Source organism: Rhincodon typus, chromosome 22, assembly GCF_021869965.1.
Source record: "Rhincodon typus isolate 14 chromosome 22, sRhiTyp1.1, whole genome shotgun sequence".
NCBI lineage: Eukaryota > Metazoa > Chordata > Chondrichthyes > Orectolobiformes > Rhincodontidae > Rhincodon > Rhincodon typus.
In genome coordinates, this window is record NC_063353.1 from 19,077,556 (window position 1) to 19,102,361 (window position 24,806).

Below are 24,806 nucleotides of genomic sequence, written 5' to 3' on the forward strand. Positions count from 1 at the left end.
GAGTGAGTGAGTGAGTGAGTGAGTGAGTGAGTGAGTGAGTGAGTGAGAGAGAGAGAGAGAGAGAGAGAGAGAGTGTGAGTGACAGAGAGAAAGAGTGTGTGTGTGTGTGTTTGTGTGAGAGAGAGAGAGAGAGAAAATGAATGAGAGTGTGAGAGTGAGTATGTGGGGGCAGGGGAGAGAGAGAAAGAGAGAGTTATGGTGGGAAAAGGTTCATTACTGTGTCACTGGAATGGGAAAGGGTGAGCTTCACAGAGTCTTCAACAATCATAGAGTGTGGCTGAAACCTTCAGGAGTACATATGATAACATTTTTACAGAACACTTCAAATCACAGACCTTCATATATATATGATGTTTTACATGGTTGATCTTTAAACAATAAACTATAAGGATTACGTACTCAATGTTTCCTTACTACTTTATTGATATCTGACCACAATGGAAAACAGTTTGGGGAGTGCAGGCTTGGAGTATGTACAGGTGGGAGATTGGTGCTACAGTGTTAAAGCCCTCTTCCTCTGCCATCTGCAGTGCAATGTGAGTCTTCACCTTGAGTGGGACCTCAACATTGTCAAATGATAACAAGCTAAATTAACGTTCTTGTCTGTCCTTTAGATTTTGCAACTAGAAACAGAGAAATCAGAAATGATCCAAGAAATCAAAGCTGTCACCAAGGTAAATCCAAGGAGCTAGAAGAGGAGAAGCTTGGCTGTTCAGTAATATTTCCCATTGTGAATGCAGCACAGAAATTAAACTACTTCAATGTAATCACTGGAGGCGGCTAGGCAAAGCAGAAATCTCCCTTGTGCGAGTTATCCCTTGTGCGAGTTACCTGGTACATTCCATAATCCAAAGATAGGACAGCCAGGTACTTGATGTCTTTGCCATCTTTCATACTTTTTATCTCAACCAGTAAATGGTGCCAGTCTCCATTACTGACCCGTGTCCGAGTCAGTCGCAGTTTGGCTTTTAATCCATGTTTGTTGTGCACTTCAAATTCTAAGTTACTATCAATTATCTGCCAGAAATGGAACAAGAGTATCAGAGTTATTCACAATGTCCACACCAAAAAGAAAGACATATGCATTATTTCAAGTTTGAATGTACTCCTCCGCTGAGCTGGTTTAGGCACAAAGCCAGTTTATTCTTGTTGACACACACCCTTAATAGAAACACTATTCTCTAGGTTCTGAAAATCACCAAGCATAACCACTGATAATTTTATAGCCACGTAGTACTGGAGCTTTAGGGCTTTCCTCTTCCGAAGAGCATCGCAAGCCCCTGACAGCTAAATAGTATCTTGTCTAACACATGACGACCCTATATTAGAATCAGCAAACTCATTAATTTCCAGGGGTTGAAACTCAGACCTTACCCCCAAACCTTATTGGCCAGTTTAAAAAGACACTTTATTCAGTGTCCTAAGGTACCAACTGATTTATTTCATTAGACTGGAAAGCATTCCAATCTGGATAAACGAAATCACTGTTGAAATTTAGAAAGGAATCAATAATTCACACATAATAACATATTCATTTTTTTAAACCAGCAGTGCCTGTATTTACCAAACCTGGAATAGATGTGAAATAACAATTAGATAAATACCAACACATTCCACTGCCACTGCATACAGCAATATCTCCACAATATCCAGCAAATATTGAATATAGCCCATCACCAGGAATTAGCATCATGTGCAACATGTTTCAGGATAGATGCTCACCTGAATGTTAATTTTGGAGGAAGTCCCAGCATTTGCCTGCACAAGGAATCCATTTGCTTTTCTTGTGCGGAACATTAGACCAATATACCATGGCACAGAGATAGTGATATCTAGGTCATCCCAACTGATTTGACTGGTACCCTTAAAACGCTGGGAATTGGGCATGACTAGAGAGAGAAAATACCAGTGTCGATTAGTATAAAGTGTGATGAAAGATATGCCATTTGTAGTAATAATCCTCAGTGAAAGGGTACAATTTGTGAAACTTCCAGACAGCAGTGTTTTAAAAGACTGTGGAAGTCTAAATGCCCAGTTGCATGAGGATTCAAATAACAAGTCTTCCCAGCTCACTGGGCCAGAATTGAGAAAAAGCAGTTAATTCAAACCGACATATTTGATAGGGAAGGAGACTTTGTCTGGATTTGATTAACTGATAAAGTGATGGTGTTGGGGTGTAAATGGGATTTTATTTTGCTGTGCATTTTGAAATGTTTCAAATAATGTTATACTCAGATAGTTTTGTTTGGTTATTTAGTTTTTCTTCCTTTTTTTAAATAAATTTTTGTAATAATGTTAAAAACATACCTGTAATCTTGTGTGCTTATGTTTCAGTGAAAGACAGCTGTGGTAAATTAAAACAAAATACGATCTATCAAGTCAGATTTTATTCAGGGATCTGACATGTCCAGTAGTAACACCAGCTGGGATCAGAAGTGATCTAATTTCTATACAGCTGATGGAAGGAAATTTAACAAAAATGATCTAACGACGTGGATGTTTTCCCAAATCACTGTCATGACGGAAAACACAAATTGAAATGATAAAAGTTTTGGTATCAAATGAGCCTTTACAGCTACTAAAATTAGTTTATCAGGCCTATTTAGGAAACAATAGATATTTGAAAATAGGAGTCTGTCACTTTGTTAGATCATGTCAAATCTCTATCTCAAGTCCATTTACTCATCTTGGCTTCTTGATGCTTAATATTTGTACCTAGTAAAAATCTATCCACCTTGGTTTCGAAATTTTCAACAGATTTAGCCTTTGTTTTTGGAGAAAGTTGCTCATTTCTACTACACTTTGTGTGAAGAAGTGCTTTGTGACATCATGCCTGAATGGCCTGGCTCTAATTTTAAGGTTATGTAAACTTGGCCTAGACCCTAAATTGGAGGAGATAATTTGTTTCTGTTCACTCTACCAAATAATCAGTCCAAACAACTCACTTAGACCTGTCACTGATCTTCTATACTCAAGGTGCTTCAAATCAAATCTGTGCAACCTGTCCTTATATGTTATACTGAGTGCTGACATACTGTCTGTATAACAGCAGTTAAACGTTGTGCAGCAGTACAGCTCAGTATTGGCACTCACATGAACTGTACAAGACTTATGGGATGGATGCTGATTATAGTGACATGTTCAGATTCTATTAGTGAATCTTACTCCTTTTTCTTAAAAAAAAATTACAGTTTTTATTAACAACAGTTGTAACCAGCGACATAAAAATTAAAGTCAAAGGGCACAACAGCTGCACAGAGATAGGAAATTGCCATGACAATCCACTCACTTTAGAATAGTGACAGATAACTTTTTTGGGGTATCTGCCATGGTAAGGTTCTCTTGACGGAAAACATTTGTTTTCTTCATTGAAGACAGAAATGTTTTAAAATAGTAGTGAGTGCGTAGACAATCCTTAAATACGGTTGATTCTGATCCCAACTAACACTACTACAACAATTGACTCTGTCACTGTGGTAGAGTGTGATCAGTTCGGGTAAAATCACATAAACCTGATGTGCTACTGCATCTGCTAATCAGGCAAAGTAAACAGGTCCACTTCTAGTCACATTTTGTTCAGAGAGAGCTCGGACAGCCCTTTCCCCTTTGTTAGAAAAGCAGATCGTTTTTAAAGTTTAAAAGGGAAAGTAAAACGGAAAAGCTATCATGATTCAGTCGGAGTCATACGGAATAGACATGGATAACATCAATTACTACTGTAATTAGAAAGGAAGCAAAATTTGTTGACTCTCTATAACATTCCCTGATGATGCATTCTTCCATAACTGGTCTCTATTTAAGTAATTTGCAGCTATTACAGCAATAATAGCCATAAACAATATAATTAGACTGAAAAAAAATGAGAAATGAATCATTTGTTACACTAATTATCATGTCACTCTTGTCTTAGATGCAGGCCTTTGAGACTTAATATTTTCTCATCATTATAGATAAAATATTATAGGCCCAATGTTGATTATACATGTTTACCCTCAGCAGGATGATGCCATTAGGTACACTCAGGGTAGAAGGGACATTTGCACACCACTCACTATAGACAAAGGCCTGACATTCTGAACAGCGTTGGGTCATAACAGTAGAGTACAATAGAACTTCCCTCTCATAAAAATCAAGTGTCATTTCCTGTTGTATCGCAGACATTTGTTCATACTGTCAATGTTAGAACTGCATTAACATGAAACCTGTAGTTACCAGGATGTTGTTTTAAGTCAGTTTGCCTTTGCTGTATCCATGTTAGAGTCCACTGGATACGCAGCATAATAATTGAAATATTAAGTTCTTAATGTTCAGAAAAGCAGATATGTTGCTAATTTACATTTTATTCATGATGTGTTAAAAGATGCATAATATATTATACATGGAATGAACATGGTTTATGAAATAGACGGAAATGGGTCTTTGCTTCTCAGTTCTGTGGAGATGACATTTTTATTAATGGTAAGAAACTCATTTTTTAAGTAGTGGATCAAAATGGCAGTTTCAAAAATCATTTGACTTAAGCTAAATAAGCTAGCTAGTGAGATAATTGCTGAAGTGTTTACAAAGTTGAGCTTTCACAACTTACAGAGAGAGAAGCCAGAAACATATTCAGCTCAGAAGAAAAGATCGAAGCCAGCAGCTGGGCAGTTTAGTTCTAATGGTCTTCACAGCATCAAAGCTGGAATGAAGTCTTAAGCTGTTTTGGCAGTCCATTAGACATGGCTGAAAATGCCCTGACATTTTTCTTAGAATTCAGTGTGTTAGTCTGAGGCTTTGTACCTTGGGGCCAGACAGCAACAACAAGAATTGTATCCGGTGGATGTCCAGAAAGTTGCCATCTAATAAGGCAAGTAGAAATTAAAAACAGTGAAGACAAGAGTGACACTTCACTGGAGTTGAATGTCTGCAATGGAGGTTGCTGGGGAAAAAAAAAAGCTCAAATCTTTCTTTATGATGCTTTTGATCAGATCTTTCAAAATTGTTTTTATTATATAGTTTTTAAAAATATATGTATACTTTTTTAAAATTTTTGCCCTTAGGAAAGGAATCTGGACTGAAGCTTAAACATAACTTAGAGAATGGACTGTAGTCCTGGGGCTGACCATCTCCAGTAACCGAACTGGAATGACTGATTTAAATTGGCCCAATTAAGTGCATTGAATTGCAGATAGCAGGTTAATACTTCATTTCGGCAAGAAATGGGTTCATTGATTTATGCAAGCATTAGCTTCAGTGATAAGTCATCTACTACCCTATAAACTGAAAATTGAGGAAAATAGTGGAGAATACTGTCATGATAACAGTTCAATTCAATCAGTTAAATGATAAGTAAATTCTATTTGAGAACTACTTAAAATGAAAACCTTAGTGATTGCATCTTCGTTATGAAATATCAGCCACAATAATTATTTTGATAATTATAATTTGGCAGTGTTCTGCCACAGAAGAAATGCAATTAAGGTTTACCAAACTGATCCCTGGGATGGTGATTGTCCTATCAGGACAGACCAAGGACACTAGGCCTATATTCTCTAGGGGTTTAGGTGATTTAATTTGAAGCGTTGAACATTATGACAGAGCTCAACAGAGCAGATGCAGAAAGAATGTATTCCCCTGACTGGGACAGGGATCCCAAACCAAGGACACATTCTCAGAAGAGGCGGCAGGTTGTTTCCAACTGATAGAATGGTAAATCTTTGGAACTTTCTGCCTGAGAAGTTGTGGAGGCTCTGTCATTGACATTCAAGGTAGAGATTGACAGACTTCCAGACAGTAATGATATTAAAGGATATGGGGATAGCACAGGAAAATTATGTTGAAATAGAAGATCAGCCAAGATCAAGCTGAATGGCAGTATGTCGGAATGGCGTAATTCTGCACCAACATCTAATGTTTCTTTGCTTCATTTTACAGAGAAGTTCATTAAATATCTTGACAAATGGAGATTTTTGCTTTTTGGAAGTGTACCAAATATCCATCTGCTTTTGGGGAGCTTAGATGATTTTACCTTTGCAGATATGTCTGTTCAGCAAAGTAGCTAAAATCATCTGAGCCTGTGTTGTTTTAGGGTTGAGGGGCAGGAAGCGATTTAGGATTAGGTGTAAAAACCTAACTGGCTGTAGAAAAATAAAGCCTTAAAAGACCTTAAACTGTAAACCTGAAATAAATGTTCACTGGACCAGTTCAGGTCAGTGCATAAGTCAACCAACTCACTGATTCCACTCAATCAGTTTAGGTTGACCAGTTCTCTGATGACTCTTGTTGATTTTGCTAGTGGATCAAATGAGATACGAGTTTTGGCTCACATTTAATTAGAGAAATCCCTTTTTCTTTTATTTCTGGCGGAGTAAAAGTACTCACCCTGCTCACAGTTCTTGCCACCAAATCGCATGGGACATTCACAGCTGTATGTATTCCATTTGTTCACACAATGTCCACCATTTTGACATACATTTACATCACAGAAGTTCTTTTTAGCAGCACATCCTGTAATCAAAGAAGCAGGTACTTACAATCAATCTCTTAGCCCTATTAGTGATCCCAATACACCTGGAAACTTTGCTGTTACTTGCTGCCCATCTATTTCTCCTTTCAGAGACATCTTTCCAATGCAGGACAAACTTTCTAAATGCAAGCACCTCTCAGCTTATAAAGGAAGTAACAGTGCTTTTTTCCAAGTTTAAGAAAACGCAATAGTTTCATAGAAAATGCGACCATTTAGATCATGGCAGAGAAATGGGGATAGAAATGTGTTTTGGGCGATATTTCATTGTGCACCAATATGCCATTCTGTGAGAAACTAACTGTTATTCAAAATGCTCAAAACAAATCTCTAACCTAGGGTGTGTTTCAGAGAAATCATAACTTGTTTTACAAACCAATTCTTCCTTACAGGCACCAATATACTCATTTCCTGTCTTGTTCTTCTATGATTACTATTTATCAAAAGTTCGGAAGAGTTGAAAGTGGCACATGTTCCAAAAAATGCACAAGAGCTTTTGAAGAACAATGAAGGCCATTTGAACCAACAAGCCCGCCCAGTGATAATGAATTTCAAACCTGACCTTCTCATCATTGCCCCAGTTGGTCTCTCTTCAGAATTATTTCCACTTACCTCTTTCATCTAGTTACAATATTCAAATTTAAGTTTTTCTCCAGGATATTTTTACACAATTTTATTATTCTGCAGTTTAAAAAAAAATTCTCAGGACTTTCCTGCACATAGTGTTTGGATTTAACTTGCTTTCACTATTAATTGAACCAAATCTGTAGGCAAAGCCAATGTTTTGAATGCCTACAATGAGTATAAATCATTAAAAAATTCAAATTGTGCGCTCAAGATAAACACAGAATGAATATTAAGCCACTCATTAATTAAACAAATAATTAGGCTAGCAAGACCTGCTATAAAGCACTTATAAGTTTTAAGTTCTACACCCAATCTCCATTAGAAAAGAAAGCAACCAAACAACTGCACATAAAAAACAAAAAGAGCTTGGATGCTGTAAATCAGAACCAAATCAGAAATTGCTGGAAATGCTTAGCAGGTCTGGCAGCACCTGTGGAGAGAAATCTGTTAACATTCTGGGTTGAATGACCCTTCTTCAGAGCTGATACACAACTGCACACTACTGGCCAGATGTGTTCGTTCTTACCACCAGTGATTTCATACTGATCCATGAGTAACTTTGCACAATGCAAGCTTTGATCATACCTGCAAGTGTACCATTATTGGCTATAAAACTAGCCATGTCAAGTTGCTTGCTGTCAATGGTCAAATTTCTCATACATCCCACAAATTCCCGATTACGCACGGGGAAATCTTCAGGCAGGTTGGGGACACCACCAAGTAGTAAAGGGCCTGTCAAATCCAAAGACCTAAGGAAGACAAATAAATAATTTCATCCTCAGCTTCAGATTAGTGTCACAGAAATAAGGGTGCGGGGGTTGGGGGAAGAAAATGGTTCACAAACATAAGTAATGCAGAGGGCTTAAAAGACACATAACTATCACTCTGATCGAATGACTGTGTCTTTCAATTACGTGCCCTAACAAAGGTTGAAAGGACATGGCGCAGATCTCGTTACTATCTTTGGGCTACTCTCACAAGGAAGAGACCTAGTTTTCTACAATGATACAATGAATCAATTACATTTACAGCAAACACTTAATTTATTTGAAAGCCATTTATAAGGGGATTATAAGGGGATTAGCTTGTAACTGAATAATTATTGAAACCCAGTTTGTGATCTCATTCCCTGGCCTCTCATTTTTTTGGTCAATAACATAGTTTGGAATTTGAGATAAAACTACTTAAAATATAAATGCTCACAGGCAATCTAAATCAATTTACAATACAATTGAATCAGCAGCACCAGCTGTAACATTTTAGGTTTTAAACTAACTTTTACATTTTGAATTACAGCAATTCAAAATAGCAGCAATAGTGGTCAATTACAACACTGACATCTACAAATGACTATCAATATGAGGAGACTAATTGAGTCACAATGCTCACTCTCTCAACAGCCAAGCAAAAGTTTTGTTCTGCCTAAAACAGCTTCTGCTGGGGTTAAATTACTGAGAGTTTAAATAAATCAGGCTTGTATTCCCTGCAATTGCTATGGTTTGTGGGTGATTTGATCAAAGTTGTCAACACATAAAGGGACGTGAAAGGGTAAATTGGAAGTATTTCCACTAGCTGGGGACTCCAGAACTACATGTCTCAGCCTAAAGAAAACACAGACATACTAATCCGGAGTGAAACTGACGTAGCAAAAGATGACAGAAGTTTCGAAGTCTATCCCTCAAACACTAATTTACACTAAATTAAGATTAATGTTAAACTTGAGACTGAGATTTTCTGTCAACCAAAAATATTAAGGGATATGGGGCAAAGAGTCAGGCTAGAAAGCCTTGATGTCCCAGAATGCCGGAACAGGTTTTAGGGGCTAAATGGCCTCCTCCTGTTCCTATTTTTATCAATGCACTATTCAAACAGTTATCCTGGTGACTGAAATGGGGCAGTGAGGTGGATGGAGAAAATAGTGTGGAGAAAATAGTGTGGGTGGAGAGCTGAACAAGCCCGATTCTTGTATACTCACTGTGTGCACAACTAAAACTACAAATAGGATCAACAACAGGTTCCAGCTTGGACTCCTGATCTGCAGAGAAAGCTGATACCAGTCAAAACAATTGCAACGTTAGGGTTGGCCTCAGTGCTCCAGACCAGGATCAAAAGAAAAATTAAAGTTAACTCATGCTCCACTTCCGACTCCTATCCAGTTACCTAACGACCATAGCTGGAAGATACATGTATGGTCATTAGGAAAAGATAGGTCAATGTTTGAAAAGGTGGCTGTCCCTCACACACAGTCATAGAGGTGTACAGCGTGGAAACGGATCTTTCAGTCCAACTTGTCCATGCCGACCAAGTATCCTAAATTAATTTAGTCCATTTGCCAGCATTTGGCCCATATCTCTCTAAACCCTTCCTATTCATATACCCATCCAAGTGCCTTTTAAATGTCATAATTGTATCAGCCTCTATCATTTCCTCTGGCAATTAAAAAATCCCTACAGTTTGGAAGCAGGCCATTCAGCCCATCAAGTCCACATCGACCCTCTGAAGAGCATTCCACCCAGACCCAGATCCACACCCAGCCCCCTACACTATTCCCTGTAACCCTGCATTTCCCATGGCCAATCCACTTCACCAGCACATCTTTGGACTGTGGGAGAAAATCAAAGCACCTGGAGAAAACCCACGCAGACACGGGGAGAACATGCAAACTCCACACAAACAGTCGCCAGAGGGTGGAATTGAACTCAGGTCCCTGACACTGTGAGGCAGCAGTGCTAACCACTGAACTACCATGCTGCCCTAATCTAAGGAACTGCCCCATGGGTGAACTACTGGAGTGTGTCTGTGTTTCCTGCCAAACTGTAATTCATCAAGAATCAATGCAGCTAAAGAAAGGAAAACTAGGCTCTTGTACTTCTTTTCAAATCTTCTCAACATGGTGTTGGTCAGATTTTGCGCTCATCTTAATTAAAACAGAATATTTTTGTTCATTCTTATGAAGGCTATTATTTTCTAATGTCATAACAACTGTCAAAACAGTAAACCTAATAATTGGGGCACTAAGGTGCAGGGGTGGGCCTACACAGTCAGATTGCACATTGGGTCATGATGTTTAAACAGACTTTTAAATCTGTAATCAACCTGAATCAAAGACGGTTGAGGGGGGAGGAAAAAGAGACAGGAACGTAGATTTGAGGATTATTGGACAAGCCATGATCTCGTTGAATGGCAGAGCAGACTCAATAGGCTGAATGGCCGACTTCTGTTTATACGTCTTATGGTCTAAAGTGTCAAATTAGTATGGTTGGATCTCACTTTGTAGGAAAGAGAGCAATCAAATAGATGTCAGGTGCTGTCCCACAAAAAGGGAGAAAGAGTCAGAGGACGGGTCAATGTTGATCCTACACCTCGTTCTGTGTACTAAGTTATTTAGCATCACTAACAGATCCGGAAGCAGGTCTCCTGTCTAGCCACAGGTAAAAACACAGGCAAACAATGGATAAGTCAAAAAACAAATTTAAATTCTCTTTCACAATTAAATTCTATTAGAAGTGATCTTTTGTAATGTTGAATAAGACTGATGTATTGCCCTTTTAATAAATTTGGAGGATTTCTATTCAACCAAAAGAAGGAAAGAAGTATAAATCCCCTGGACCTGATCAGGTGTATCCCAGAACTTTACGGGAAGCTTGGGAAGTGATTGCTGGGCCCCTTGTTGAGAGGTTTCTCCCACAGTCCAAAGGTGTGCTGGTGAAGTGGATTGGCCATGGCAAATGCAGGGTTACAGAGACAGGGTAGGAGGCTTGGTCTGGATCTGGGTGGAATGCTCTTCAGAGGGTTGATGTGGACTTGATGGGCTGAATGGCCTGCTTCCACACTGTAGGGTGAGGTGCCAGAAGACTGGAGGTTGCCTAATGTGTTAATTGCCTAATTGTTAAATAATGCCATTATTTAAGAAAGGCTGTACAGAAAAGCAACGGAACTATAGACCGGTCAGCCTGACAGCGGTGGGCAAGCTGTTGGAGGGAATCCTGAGGGACAGGATTTACATGTATTTGGAAAGGGAAGGATTGATTAGAGATAGTCAACATGGCTTTGTGCAGGGAAAATTGTGTCTTAATAACTTGATTGAGTTTTTTTTTGAAGTAGTGACAAAGAAGATTGACGAAAGCAGAGTGGTAGACATTGTCTACATGGACTTCAGCAAAGCATTCGACAAGGTTCCGCATGGTAGACTGGTTAGTAAGGTTAGATCACATGGAATACAGGGAGAGCTAGCCATTTGGATACAAAATTGGCTTGAAGGTATGAGACAGAGGGTGGTGGTAGAGGGTTGTTTTTCAGACTGGATCAGCAGTGTGCCACAAGGATCGGTGTTGGGTCCACTGCTTTTCATCAGTTGCATAAATGATTTGGATGTGAATAGAGGGGACATGGTTAGTAAGTTTCCAGATGACACCAAAACAGGTGCTGTAGTGGACAGTGAAGAAGGTTATCTCAGAGTACAACGGGGCCTTGGTCAAAGGGCCAACGGACTCAGGAGTGGCAGATGGAGTTTAGTTTAGATAAATGTAAGGTGTTGAATTTTGGTAAGGCAAGGTGGCTCAGTGGTTAGCACTGCTGCCTCACAGTGCCAGGGACCCAGGTTCGATTCCACCCTTGGGCGACTCTGTGGAGTTTGCACGTTCTCCCCGTGTCTGCGTGGGTTTCCTCCGGGTGCTCCGGTTTCCTCCCACAGTCCAAAGATGTGCAGGCTAGGTGGATTGGCCATGCTAAATTGCCTGCAATATTCAGGGAAGTGTAGATTAGGGGGATGGGTCTGGGTGGGAAGCTCTGAGGGTCTGCATGGGATGCTCCGTGGGTCGGTGTGGACTTGTTAGGCCGAAGGGCCTGTTTCCACACTGTAGGGATTCTGTGCTGATAAACAAGGGCAGGGCTTATAGAGTTAATGGTACGGTCCTGGGGAGTGTTGCTGAACAAAAAGAACTTGGAATGCAGGTTCATAGTTCCTTGAAAGTGGAGTCGCAGGTAGACAGGATAGTGAAGAAGGCATTTGGCACATTTGCCTTCGTTGGAAAATTGAGTATATGAGTTGGGAAGTCATGTTGTGGCTGCACAGGACATTGTTGAGATCACTTTCAGAATACTGTGTGTAATTCTGGTTTCCCCATTATAGGAAGGATGTTGTGAAACTTGAGAGGGTACAGAAAAGATTTACAAGGATGTTGCTGGGACTGGAGGGTTTGAGTTATAGGGAGAGGCTGAATAGGCTGAGGCTTTGCTCCCTGGAGTGTAGGAGGCTGAATGGTGACCTTATAGAGGTTTATAAAATCATGAGAGGCATGGATAAGGTGAATAGCCAAGGTCTTTTTCCTAGGGTGGGGAATCGAAAACTAGAGGGTATAGGTTTAAGGTGAAAGGGGAAAGATTTAAAAAGGACCTGAGGGGCAACCTTTTCTTGAAGAGGGTGGTGCGTGTATGGAATGAGCAGCCAGAAGAAGTAGTGGAGGCTGGTACAATTACAACATCTAAAAGGCATCTCGATGGGTATAGGAATAGGAAGGGCTTAGAGGGATATGGGCCAAATGCTGGCAAATGGGACTAGGTCAGAATGGGATGTCTGGTCGGCATGGAGGAGTTGGACCGAAGGGTCTGACTCTGCACTGTATGACTCGATGGCTCTATAAACATAGATAGGTAAATTATTTGATCTTACTTCTTTGATCCAGTCTGTGTTCCCTGAGCAGCACATGAATAGTTTCCAATACGATTTCCAAATCGCACCGATATTGCAGTATCACAATCATCAACAGTAACTACTGCAACCTTCTCTCCTGATGGCCCATGAGGAATACCTAATCTGCCAATATTTGGCTAAACAGAAGAACAGATCAATTAGTTTCTGCACTCAGGCAACAGGAGTCAGATTACCCTATTTCAATTATTCCTGATATGTTGGGCTACGAAACAGAACAACATGCATACAGCGAACACGGGAAGAATTTTATTTAAATATAACAATGCAAGTTTGGGCCTGTATTTCTCCACATAAATCTGGGCTAAGCCATGGGAAAGTTGCAAGCTGCTGCCAAGTGTTTCCCCGCGGGGTATACAGAGCAAAACCCATCGACAACTTTCTCTAGTGTTCGTTTGGAAACGTACTATTAATCAGTTCAAGCATGGTATTTACAAGAGTTCTGGGCCCAACATGCTTTCTCCCTCTCTGAAACAGGCACATATACAGTCTGTATGGTGATCACATGATGGCAGAACATTTACCTGTAAAATCCACTGAAGTAATTTGTTTGCTGTGTTTCAAATGAAAAAGCCACAAAATCAGTTCCAAATTTTAAAAGGGAGAGAGGATTTACTGAAAGCAATCCTCAACAGAAAAAAAAGATAAAATTATTTTATACACTGACAGTTATGCACAAAACCTTAGTGACAATGCATTTTTAAAATGCCTTGATCTGGCCGTGCGTGTCCATGGGAAAATGCGATATTGTATTAACAAGGGATGATTGAATCATGGACCACATATCAAAGGCTGAACAGATCCTTAAAAGACATTTCAATTAGAGACCTACTATGTTGATTTAGGCAGCCAATTTCCTAACACACATGGATATCAATCACACTAGACCATTTCAGAGAGTCAATTTTTTATTTATCCAAAGGCAATACAAACTTACGCGCTGATTTCACGTACTGATTTCGGATGTTTAGATGCAGGTTGGTGACCATGAATATTCAGCGACTTTCAAGAGTGCATAAGATAACTTTGATATTTATTTCGGGGGATAGGCTGTCCACGAATATCAATTACAAACCCACCAACTCCTACAGTTACCTTTACTCCACTTCTTCACAACTAGCTTCCTGCAAAGACTCCATTCCATTCTCCCAGTTTTTCCATTTCATCTGCTCCAAGGATGCCACCTTCCACAGGTGTGCTACTGACATGTCTTCCTCTTCCATCAACTCAACAAATCCCACCACGTGGTTGTCAGCACACTTAGCCATATCTGCCCTCACCCCTCCCCTCTATCCCAGAACAATAATAGGGCTCCCTCTTGTTCTCACTTCCCATCCTGTTAGACTCTACACTCAAAAGATCAGCTGTTTCCGCCACCTTCAGCAGGATATCACCACCAAACCCCTGCCTGCCACTGTTAGTAATTTTTTTCTGAGTTTCTTTCAATCCAGTCCACTGTATTCACTGCTCACATTGTGGTCTCCTCTACACTGGGGGGACCAAACGTAGACTGGATTGTGACTGTTCTGTGGAATAACTCCACTCTGTCGGAATGATCCTGACTTTCCAGTTACTTGCCATTTCAATACAGTATCATCCCCTCATGCTAACATTTCTGTCCTAGGCCTGCTGCGCTGCTCCAGAAAAACTCAGCACAAACTGGAAGAATAGCACCTTATTTTCTACTTAGGCATTTTACAGCCTTCAGGACTTAATGTCGTTAACAGGCTGAGCAACTTCAGACCATGAATACTGTCCTCCATTCTGACTACAGCTCCCTTCCCCCTCCAGTGTCTCCTTTGAACTGGTTTGTTGTCAGCAGAACAGACCCTTTTTCTATCAACATCTACCATGAACACAGATCTGCACCAAAACTCCTCCATCACCATTAGCGCTCTCATCATCTTGACACCCTCAGCAACAGTTCCACTTGCTCCTCCTCCCTCTAACAACAGCATCAATACGATCACTTTCCAGTCCCTTTCAGTCCTGAAGGAGAGAAGTACTGGACTCGAAATGTTAACTGTTTCTTTTTCCACAGATGCTAGCAGACCTGCTGAGTTTCTCTAGCACTTCTGTTTTAATTTCTGATTTCCAGCATTCGCAATACTTTGCATTTATTTCACTATTAATATTTAACTGGCTTAAAATTGCAGTTTGGTAGTGTAGAACATTAGCAAAGCTGATGCTGTTCATCCAAGACCATCGGGTCAGAAAACTGAATGAAGCTGACTGGGAAGAAGTCCTCAATGTCTCACAAGACTGTTATCAAACAAACTGTAATAACAAGACTCAAAGAAGCAGGATTTAAGGAGCATATGAAAAGAGAAGAGAAGAGAAATGTATGGAAAGGGAAAGATGTAATAAGGGAATTCTAGAGTTCACTTTCTCAGCTGGAGATGCAGCCAACAATGAATTGAGTAATGCACAAGAGGGCAAGAATTAGCAGAGCACAGATATCTTGTAGTGTAAGGTTATAGCACTGAAGAGCTTACAGAGAAAGAGAACGATGCGGCCATAGAGTAACCTGAAGACAAGGATGAGAATTTTAAAATTGAAATGTTGTACAAATCAGGAGCCAACTTATACCAGTGAGCACACAGAGAATTTCTTTATATCTATGTCTATATATAGGCTTTCATTCATGTAGAAACTGTAGGCCCATGCCATTACAGTAGATTACTGGCCACAGGTAAAGACGGCTATTGCACCAGCATTCCAGCTCACCATGCTGTACTAGCTGATGGTTATGAAGAAGGTTGCTGTGACTATTTTCTTTAAATGTAGGAAACTGCAGGCTTGTTTGAACTAGTGCGAGAGAGGAAAACTATTTTCTGGTCTAACTAGGTCTACTCTGGTTTATTGTATTCACAATGTATGGTTTATTGCGTGTCAGCAACAAGTTACAGGTTACATTGTTATAGAGATATTTAGGTGACCCAGAGCAATTTAAGGTTTTACTCCTTCGAGATTTCAAGCTGTTCTGCACACAAGTCCATGTGACATTACCACCAGTGAGTGGTGCTCACGGCAATCCTCAGTATTAACCCTTTTCAGATCCACACACAAGAACTTTATGAACCAGATTGTTCTGAAAAGCAACAAAATCCAAGTTCATTTTGCAGAGCTCTAGTTTTTTAAATGGAGTTGCACACAGCACCTCCACAGTCTCCCTCAGCCAGACGAGTGCCACTGTTTGATTTGTTGATCATTGTTGGGCCATGGCAAAGTGAACTTATGCAGAAAACTCAAGACCAACTGCTCAGCCAACAAGTGATGAGACATAACCAAGTGCATTAAAGTAAGTGGCAGCAACCTCTGAGGATCAAATCCACCAGCAGCTGACCCAAGAGCCATCACCTATACATTCATCCACAAAGTATTAGCAAGTTCCATTGCAGTTATACTTTGCATCAATTAGAAACTGCATTTTGAAGTGCTACTACATCGCAGTATTTAAAGGGTTAAAGGTTCCATGTGAAAGATACATTGTAAATGGCATTTTGTCACTACATTAACCGAAAAGTAAAGTCTGCGCATTCTAATTCAAACCTCAGCCACAGATAGCTGTTTTGACAGAATTGCAAACATTCAATTTTTTCATGAGTTCTGTGCTATTTTGTACAACTACTCAATCGGTCACTAGCTTCCATCATTCTACTACCTGGTCCACAAAGTCAGTTCACACAGTCAGCTCACAAAATCTCTTTCATTCTTAAAAACATTCGCACACTTAAATCTCAAAAGTTTTATCGGAGATTGGTCCTTTTATTCAAACTGCCCGGAGCCATGGCAATGCCACATGAGGTTTATTTAGTCTGTGACATACTTCAGCAAATCTAAAATCTGCAGCTGGCTACACACTGACTGAGAGTCGTTACACTGATTCTGAGGTAACACCAGCTGCAACAAAGAGCCAGAGTCAGGTTTGGACCTTGACAGTTCCATTTCCAGTTCAATGATCCACTGGTCCCAATTATTTGCAATACTGGTTTCATAAGTTACAGCTCTTAGCACCAGCAACTTCAGAAATAAATTAAATTTAAAAAAAAACTCACTTTCGATTTAGAAAAAAGAGAACCAGAAATAGCGGGGAAGGCTTTACCAGAATAATAAAAATGGCCATTCGCACACCACTGCTCTCAGAAAGAAACAAACTCAATAGGCAGAAAGGTGAAAGTGTTTGATGAATGTATGTGTTTTTCCGGCATGATCTGACCAATAATCTTAACAATAATTTAACCAGCAGAGACCTTAACACCAGTTGCTCGACACTCAGATTGGTCAATATCAAGACAGGGTGAGACTTCCAACAGTATAACATTTGCAAACTCAAAACTTCCTTTCTTCGCTTGATTGCATCTACATGTCTGGCAGAAAGGTGAAAATGCTGAGCTGGAAAAGGTAGAAGGTTGCAGACTGAGTCAAAGAAAAAGGATTTTAAGAAGAATCTTCGGGGTGTCTGAAAGAGCTGGACGAAGAGCCTCCACAGAGAATTTTAATAACATTGAGGAATGGAGGGAACAAAGAACAAGCAGTCACCTTGCCATCACCAAGCCATCAGAGAGATCAGTGACTGCAGAAGGAAGGTGACGTTGGTTGGATATTGTGAACACTTTGCAGGAAACGATGCAGGTCACCAATCTAGATCAGCTCAACTTCGTAAACAGCTCGAAGTGGGGGGACCAAGGAAGAGTGAATTGTACAGTCAGTCAGTGGTTGAAACGATTAAAATGTGGGTTAGGGTCATGGTAACAAAGGGGAAGATACAGGGCCATGAACTGCCATGTTTCTGAGGTCAAAAGATGTGAAGATAACATATCAATGTGCTGTAAGTAGATTACTAAAAATCTCACCCTCTTTATCCTTCTTGAAGACATTGTTATTCTGCACTACAGGTGCTATATAAATACAATTTATGTTGTTGACAACTAACAGGGCAGTGAGATTGAAGCATATTAGATTTTTTTGCCAGTGAAGGCAAACAAAAATGTTGACAAAGCCAGGGCCACACATGTAGATGCAATCAAACAAAGAAAGGAAGCTTTGAATCTCACCCTGTCTTGATATTGAACAATCTGAGTGTATAGCAACTGGCTTTAAGATCTCTATTGGTTAAATTATTGTTAAGATTATGGGTCAGATTGTGCCAGAAGAGCAACACATACATTGATCAAGATTCAATTTAGTCACAGCATCAGTGAATTATATTAATGGTTTTTTGACCTTAACTACCATTATTTTTAAGAACTCACTGGATTTACACATGAATCGTCCACCAAACACAGTAGAAACTTGCCCAGAAATTGAACAATTTAATCCATGAAGTTGCTTTCCTTCATGCAGCAATTGTTCTCACAGCGTAAGACATTTCTGAGGCGAAAGGTGCAGAGAAAGGTCCAACTAACAGGGTACACAACGAAGAAGGGTCACCAGACCCGAAACATTAACTGTTTTTTTTCTTCACAGATGCTGCCAGACCTGCTGAGTTTTTCTTGCAACTTTGTTTTTGCTCCTGATTCACAGCATCCGCAGTTCTTTCGGTTTTCACACACTGAGATGCCTGACTTCAGCAAGATCCATCCAATTGCTTTTTCCTTAACGTCAAATCAATTGTGAGGTAATGAGTTCTAACTGACCATCCATATACAGATTACATACGACTTTATTCTCACATTCAGTAGTAAAACAGTATGGTGCAGAGTTGATTGATCTCTAAGGTTTTGGAGTAGATCTGCAGCTCGGGTTGTGGGTGTTGAGGTTGGTTGGCTTCCCGAGCTGGTTTGTTGTTCCGCAGACGTTTCGTTACCGTGCTTGGTAACGTCATCAGTGCAGCCTCTGATGAAGCGTCGGTGTGTTTTTCCGCCTGGCTTTTAAACTCTGGGGTCCGTTGCAATGGATTGCCTCACTTCCGGGTTTCCTCCTTAGTGGAACGTATATGGGGTCGAGTTCAATGTGTTTATTTATAGCCTGCTTCGTGGAGTGCCATGCTTCCAGGAATTCTCGTGCTTGTCTCTGCCTAGCCTGTCCCAGGATCTTGGTGTTGGCCCAGTTGAAGTCGTGGTTCTCCTTGTCCATGTGGACTGAGATGAGTGAGTATTGGTCGTGTCTTTTTGTAGCCAGTTGGTGTTCATGTACTCTTGTTGTTAGTGTCCTTCCTGTTTGTCCGATGTAGTGTTTCTCGCAGTCTCTGCAGGGGATCTTGTAGATGACATTGGTCCTGTCCATGGCGGGGAGTGGGTCTTTAGTTCGGGTGAGCACTTGTCGTAGGGTTGATGTGGGTCGGCGAGCCAACCAACCTCAAGAGTTGATTGATAATAATGTTGATGTGAGTGAATTGTCTTTTGCTTTGTGAAATATTGTGCTGTTTCAATGAAAACCTGTCATCTCATCTGTACCCAATACATGTGATCAGGTCTGCAGCAGCCTTCTCTACATACAACTTTGCAGACTATTGCAAGGGCTGAAATTCACATGCAATTTCTGGTATTTCTCAGCCTTCAATACTGCTGTTAAAGGGCTACACCAGCCAATTTATGAAAGAACATAAGAAATAAGAGAAGTAAGCCATATACCCCTCAATCATATTCTACCATTCAATAAGACCAGGGCTGAACTTCTGAGCCAACCTCACATTAAACATGCCAAAAGACTTAAACAACATTCAAAAACATCCTTAACAACATTAATCTAAGTATAATATTATCATTATCACAAAAGGTAGCCATCTCTGGATTGTCAATAAAAACATGTACAAATGTGCAAAAAGACAAAAAAGACGACAGATTTAACTTAGTGTCAGCAAAAGTAATGTGGGAGGCAGTGGTTTCAACTCATGGGGCACTGGCTACTTTATTGGAGAAAGAGTAACCTGTTCTGTTGGGCATCACCCCACTTAAACTGCATCAATCAATTCAAATCATCAGTGTGGTGGATAAGACTATAATGGTGGTCAGGGAGAGGGAGATCTCAGGTAAGGAGACATTCAAGTCCTAAAAGGAAGATCGGGTTTAGAGCAGAAGACAGTTCAGGTAAAGTCAAGTGGATCGTGTCAGGAAGAGACGGAATTTAATAACCTCGACAGCATATTGCCAACTAAGGCCACATCAGGGAAAAACAGTTAAACACTGACATTAAACGTGCAAAGTATTTATAATGAAATAAGTGAATTAAGGGCATGATTAAAATGTGTTTGATTTAATGTTCATTACTGAGATGTGGTGCAGAATGCACAAAGTTGGTGTCTAAATATCCCAGGTTGCCTGAGTTTCAGAAAGCCAGGCAAAATGAAAAAGGAGATGGGGTAGCACTGATAATTAAAGGGTGACAAAGAAGATCCTAGTGCCCAGAAATTTCAGATGGAGAATCAGAATGGATAGAACCAAGAAAACAAATAACAGGACAGAAATCACTGGGAGCAATAATTTAAGGTAAAGTCACCGAAGTCCGAGAGGGCCATAGCTGCTCTCTCATTAGCAAGAGGTGACTGGTGGCGAGTTTAAACAGAGGGCCACCATACCTCAGGCGTGGCACAAGGTTGAGAAGGCAGGACTTTTACAGTAACCTCAGTCAGTGCAGGAACTGAACCCACGTCGTTGGTAACACCCTGCATTGCAAACCAGCCATCCAGTCAAATGAGCTAACTGACCACAAAGTAATAGTTTATAACCCCTGTAACAACAACCTTAGCTTCGGACACAGCATAACTCAAGATACTAGAGAAGCACATGGCAAGGGTAATGCAGTAATCACTGGGGGGCTTTAACGTTTATACAAACTGGTTAACAAGCCAGACTGGTTAAAAAATAAATGTGGAGGACAAGTTCATGAGATACATTCAAGACAACTTTCCAGAGCAAAACGATGAATCACCAACCGGAAAACATGATGCTTCTGAACTAGCACAGTGCAATGAAACTGGGTTAATTAGTAATTTTACAATAAAGGATTTGGGGATGGGGATGGGGGAAAACAGTGAACACCATATTATAAATTTCATATCAAGTTATTTCATATCAAGATATTTCATATCAGCGATGTAGGTGAGTCCTTTGCTGGGGCTTACATTTAAATAAATCCAATTTCGGAGTCCTGCGATAGATTGGAGAACGGATTAAAAGATATATTAGTAGATAAGCAATGGCAAATACTTAAAGAAGTAAATCATAATTCTCAATAAAATGCCCAATACTTTGAGGGAACCCATTTCTCGGAAAAAGTGAGTGCAACCATCACTAACTAGAGATATTTAAGATTGTTAGTCTTTTCTAAATGAAATACAATGATGCCAATAATTAGCAGTTAGCCTGAGCAATTAATTTTCTTTTTTAATTCTCTGGAGGATGAAGAATAAATTGACAAAGGAGGGAGCAAACAGAATGAATAAATGAGAAGAAATAGAAAACCAGGTTTAAAAAGAGTTTGATGGCCTTGTAAAAAGGTGGGAATTAACACAAGTAAATATAAACCTCCCATGAAAGGAAAGGACTGAACAGGAAAGTTATAATGAAGAAAAAGAAAACAGCAGAAATGTTTAACAAATATCTTCTGTACCACAGTAGAACAGACAAAGAACAGACCAGAAACAATAAGTCGATTAAAGCAAGTAAGGAATATAAAATAATTTAAATTATTTCAGAAAAATTATTGGAAAAAGGAATAGGTCTAAAAACTGACAAATCTCCTGGACCCTATGATCTGCATTGTATGCTTTTAAAACACATGGTTACAGAAAGATAGTGGCTTTAATCTTCCAAAATTTCCCTAAATTCTCAAATGGTCCCTGTGGATTGGAGGGTGGCAAATGCCAACTGGCCAAGAAAGATAGATGAATTTAAACATGGAAATTATTTCTCACTTAACCTGATGTCAGTATCAAGGAAACACGTTAAATCTACTATTAAGGATGTGATAACGTAGCATTTGGAAAATCACAAGTTATGGTTCAGAGGAAATAATGTTTGTCAATATTGGAATATTTTGAGTGTGCAATGGCAGCAGAAACAAAGGGAAACAAACAGATATAACAGATTTGAAGTTTCAGAAAGCATTCGATAAGATGCCACATTTTTCTTCCTTTAAGGCCTTCCTTAAGACAGCATAAAATAATTTAGAGCAAGGTGGTTATGCTGAACTTGTATAAAACACTTGTCCGGCCTTGGCAGGAGTATTGCAGCCAGTCCCAGGCACCAAACTTCGTGAAGAATTTGAAGGTACTGCAGGGAATTTTTTTTAAAAAATTTATTCATGGGATGTGGGTACTCCTGGTTGGGTCAGTCTTTATTGTCCTTCCCTAGGTGCCCTTGAGAAAGTGATGGTGAGCTGCCTTCTTGAGCTGTTACAGTCCATTTGGTATTAGGGAGAAAGTTCCAGGATTTTTACCCAGTAACTGTGAAGGAACAGTAATATATTTCCAATTCAGGCTGGTGAGTGGATTGGAGGGGCATAGGCCCTTATATCTCCTGTCCTTGCCGTACTCGATCGTAGTGGTCGTGGGTTTGGAGGGTATGGTCTAAGAAGCCTTTATGAATTTCTGCAGAGCATTTTGAAGATGGTATTCACTGCTGCTATTGAACTCCGAAGGTGGAGGGAATGGATGCTTGTGGATGTGGTGTCAATGAAGCGGGTTGTTAACCTTCTTGAGTGTTGTTGGAGCTGCACTCATCCAGACAGAGGGGAAAGTTCCATCACACTTCTGATCTGTGCTTTGTAGGCTATGGATGGGTGTTGAGGTATCAGAAGGTGAGTTGGTTCCTGAAAAATTCCCAGCCTGATCTTATTGCTTCTATAGCCAGTCCAGTTCAGTTTCTGATCAACGGTAAGCTGCAGTATGTTGATAGTGGAGGATTCGGTGAAAGTGATGTCATTGAATGCCAAGGGGCATTACACAGATTCTCTCTTGCGTGGTATTGTGCGCAGAAATGTCAGATAATTTAGAAATAATACACAAGAAAGGTTCCAGAGATGAGGACTTCAACTGTGAAGACAGATTGAAGAAGTTTGGACTGTTTTCCTGGAAGTAAAGGACATTAAAAGGAGAACTGATAGAGATATTAAAAATACTAATTGGTCTGGACAAAGTACTTAGGGAGAAATCCTTTCCATTTTTTAACGGATTGAGAACAAAAGCACATAGTTAAAGTAATTGGCAAAAAGAAGCCAAAAGTAATGAATTGTTAGGGTCTGGAACTGCTGCCCGAGACAGTGTTGGATGCAGATTCAACCCTGGCATTCCAAAGGGAATAAGACAATTATTTGAATAGGAACAATGTGCAGGGCTAGGGGGAGAAGACAGAATGGCAGTAAGTGAAATACTCAATTGGAGAGTCAGTGCAGACATGATAGGCTTAACGATTTCCCACTGCGCTCTAACAATTTTGTGACTTTGTGTCAAGCAAAAATAGAGCTCATGCGATTGGGAGTAATATATATTAGCATGGTTTTAGTATTAGTTATTGGACAGAAAACAGAAAGGAGCAAATAACAAACCATTTTGGGATGGCAATGTCTAACAAATGGAGTGCAACAAAGATCGGTGTTTGAATCTCCGCTATTTACAACATATATCAATGATTTAGATGCAAGGACTGAGTACAATGCCATGATGTTTGCTGATAATATATAGTAAGGTGGAAAAATAAACTATGAGGAGGGCATAGAGAGGCTGTAAATTGATATGGGCAAAGTGATTGGGCAAGAAAATTGCAGAAGTGAATATGTTATGAAGGAGTGTGAAATTATCCACTCTGGTGGGAAAAATAAATATTAATACATTATAAAATGTGAGAAACTAGATATCTCTGAGGCATTTGGGTCCTTGAGCATATCACTAAAATTCAATATGCAGGGTACTTCAAAAGCTAAGAAAATAAAAGGCATATTTATTTTTAAACTCCAATGTCTTTGTAATAAAAATTAAGAAGTCCTCTACTAGAGATGGAGCAAAACCTGACCTTCTCTTGGGAAATAAGGCAGGGCAAGTGGCTGAAATGTTAGTGGGGAAGCACTTTGGGACCAGTGATCATAATTCTATTAGTTTTAAAATAGTTATGGAGAAGAATAGGCCTTGTACAAAAGTTGAAGCTCTTAATTGGAGTAAGGCAAATTTTGATGGCATGAGACAGGAACATTGAAGAGTTCATTGAAGTAGACTGCTCACAGTTAAAGGGATGACTTGCAAGCAGAAGGCTTTTAAAAGTGTGATAACGAGAGCTCAGAGGCATTATGTTCCTATTAGAGTGAAGGATAACGCTGCTAAGAGTAGGGTACAATAGATGAATAAAGATATTGAGGCTCTGGTCAAGAATAAGAATAAATTATGCATTAGGTATAGATAACTGGAATCAGGTGACTCTCTTGAAGAGTAAAGGGGTGTCAGGGCATTGTTAGGAGGAAATCAGGAGGGCAAAAAGGGGATATGAGATAGCCTTGGCAGATAAGGTTACGGATAACCCAGAGAGATTCTACAAATTCATTAAGATCAAAACAGCAACTCGGGAGAGAATAAAGATCAACAAGGTCATCTATGTGTGGAAGCACAGGTTACGGGAGAGTTACTAGACAAATATATTGCATCAGTTTTTACTGTGGAGAAAGAAATGGAGGCTTGGAAACGCAGGGGAAATAAATATTGACGTCTTGAAAACAGTTCAAACAGAAGAGGAAGTGCTGGAGGTCTTAAAAAACAAAGTTGGATAAATCTCGTGAATCTGATCATGTGTTTCCCAGGATGTTGTCGGAAGTTAGGGAGGAAACTGCAGGGCCCCTGCCAAACATATTTGTATCATCTATAATCAAAGTTGAGGCTCCAGAGGATTGGAGGGAGGCTAATGTTTTGCCTTCATTTAAGAAAGGCTGTAAAGAGGAGCCTGGTAACTATAAACCTGTGAGTCTGACATCAGTGGTTGGTAAGTTGTTGGAGGGAATTCTGAGAGCTTGCATTTATTTGCATTTGGAGAGATTAGGATT

At 39.9% G+C, this 24,806-nt stretch overlaps 1 protein-coding gene across 3 annotated transcripts in view; it reads right to left on the reverse strand.

Moving 5' to 3' along the window:
* Window positions 1-24,806, reverse strand: part of celsr1a (cadherin EGF LAG seven-pass G-type receptor 1a) — a 306,739-nt gene that overhangs the window by 63,937 nt on the left and 217,996 nt on the right. For all 3 annotated transcript variants that reach the window (XM_048610171.1, XM_048610170.1, XM_048610168.1), the window contains exons 7-11: window positions 12,801-12,958; window positions 7,715-7,878; window positions 6,361-6,486; window positions 1,723-1,889; window positions 832-1,017 (exon numbers count right to left, since the gene is read on the reverse strand). In XM_048610171.1, coding sequence (XP_048466128.1) covers window positions 832-1,017; window positions 1,723-1,889; window positions 6,361-6,486; window positions 7,715-7,878; window positions 12,801-12,958 — 801 coding nt within the window. The remainder of the gene's footprint in view (window positions 1-831; window positions 1,018-1,722; window positions 1,890-6,360; window positions 6,487-7,714; window positions 7,879-12,800; window positions 12,959-24,806) is intronic.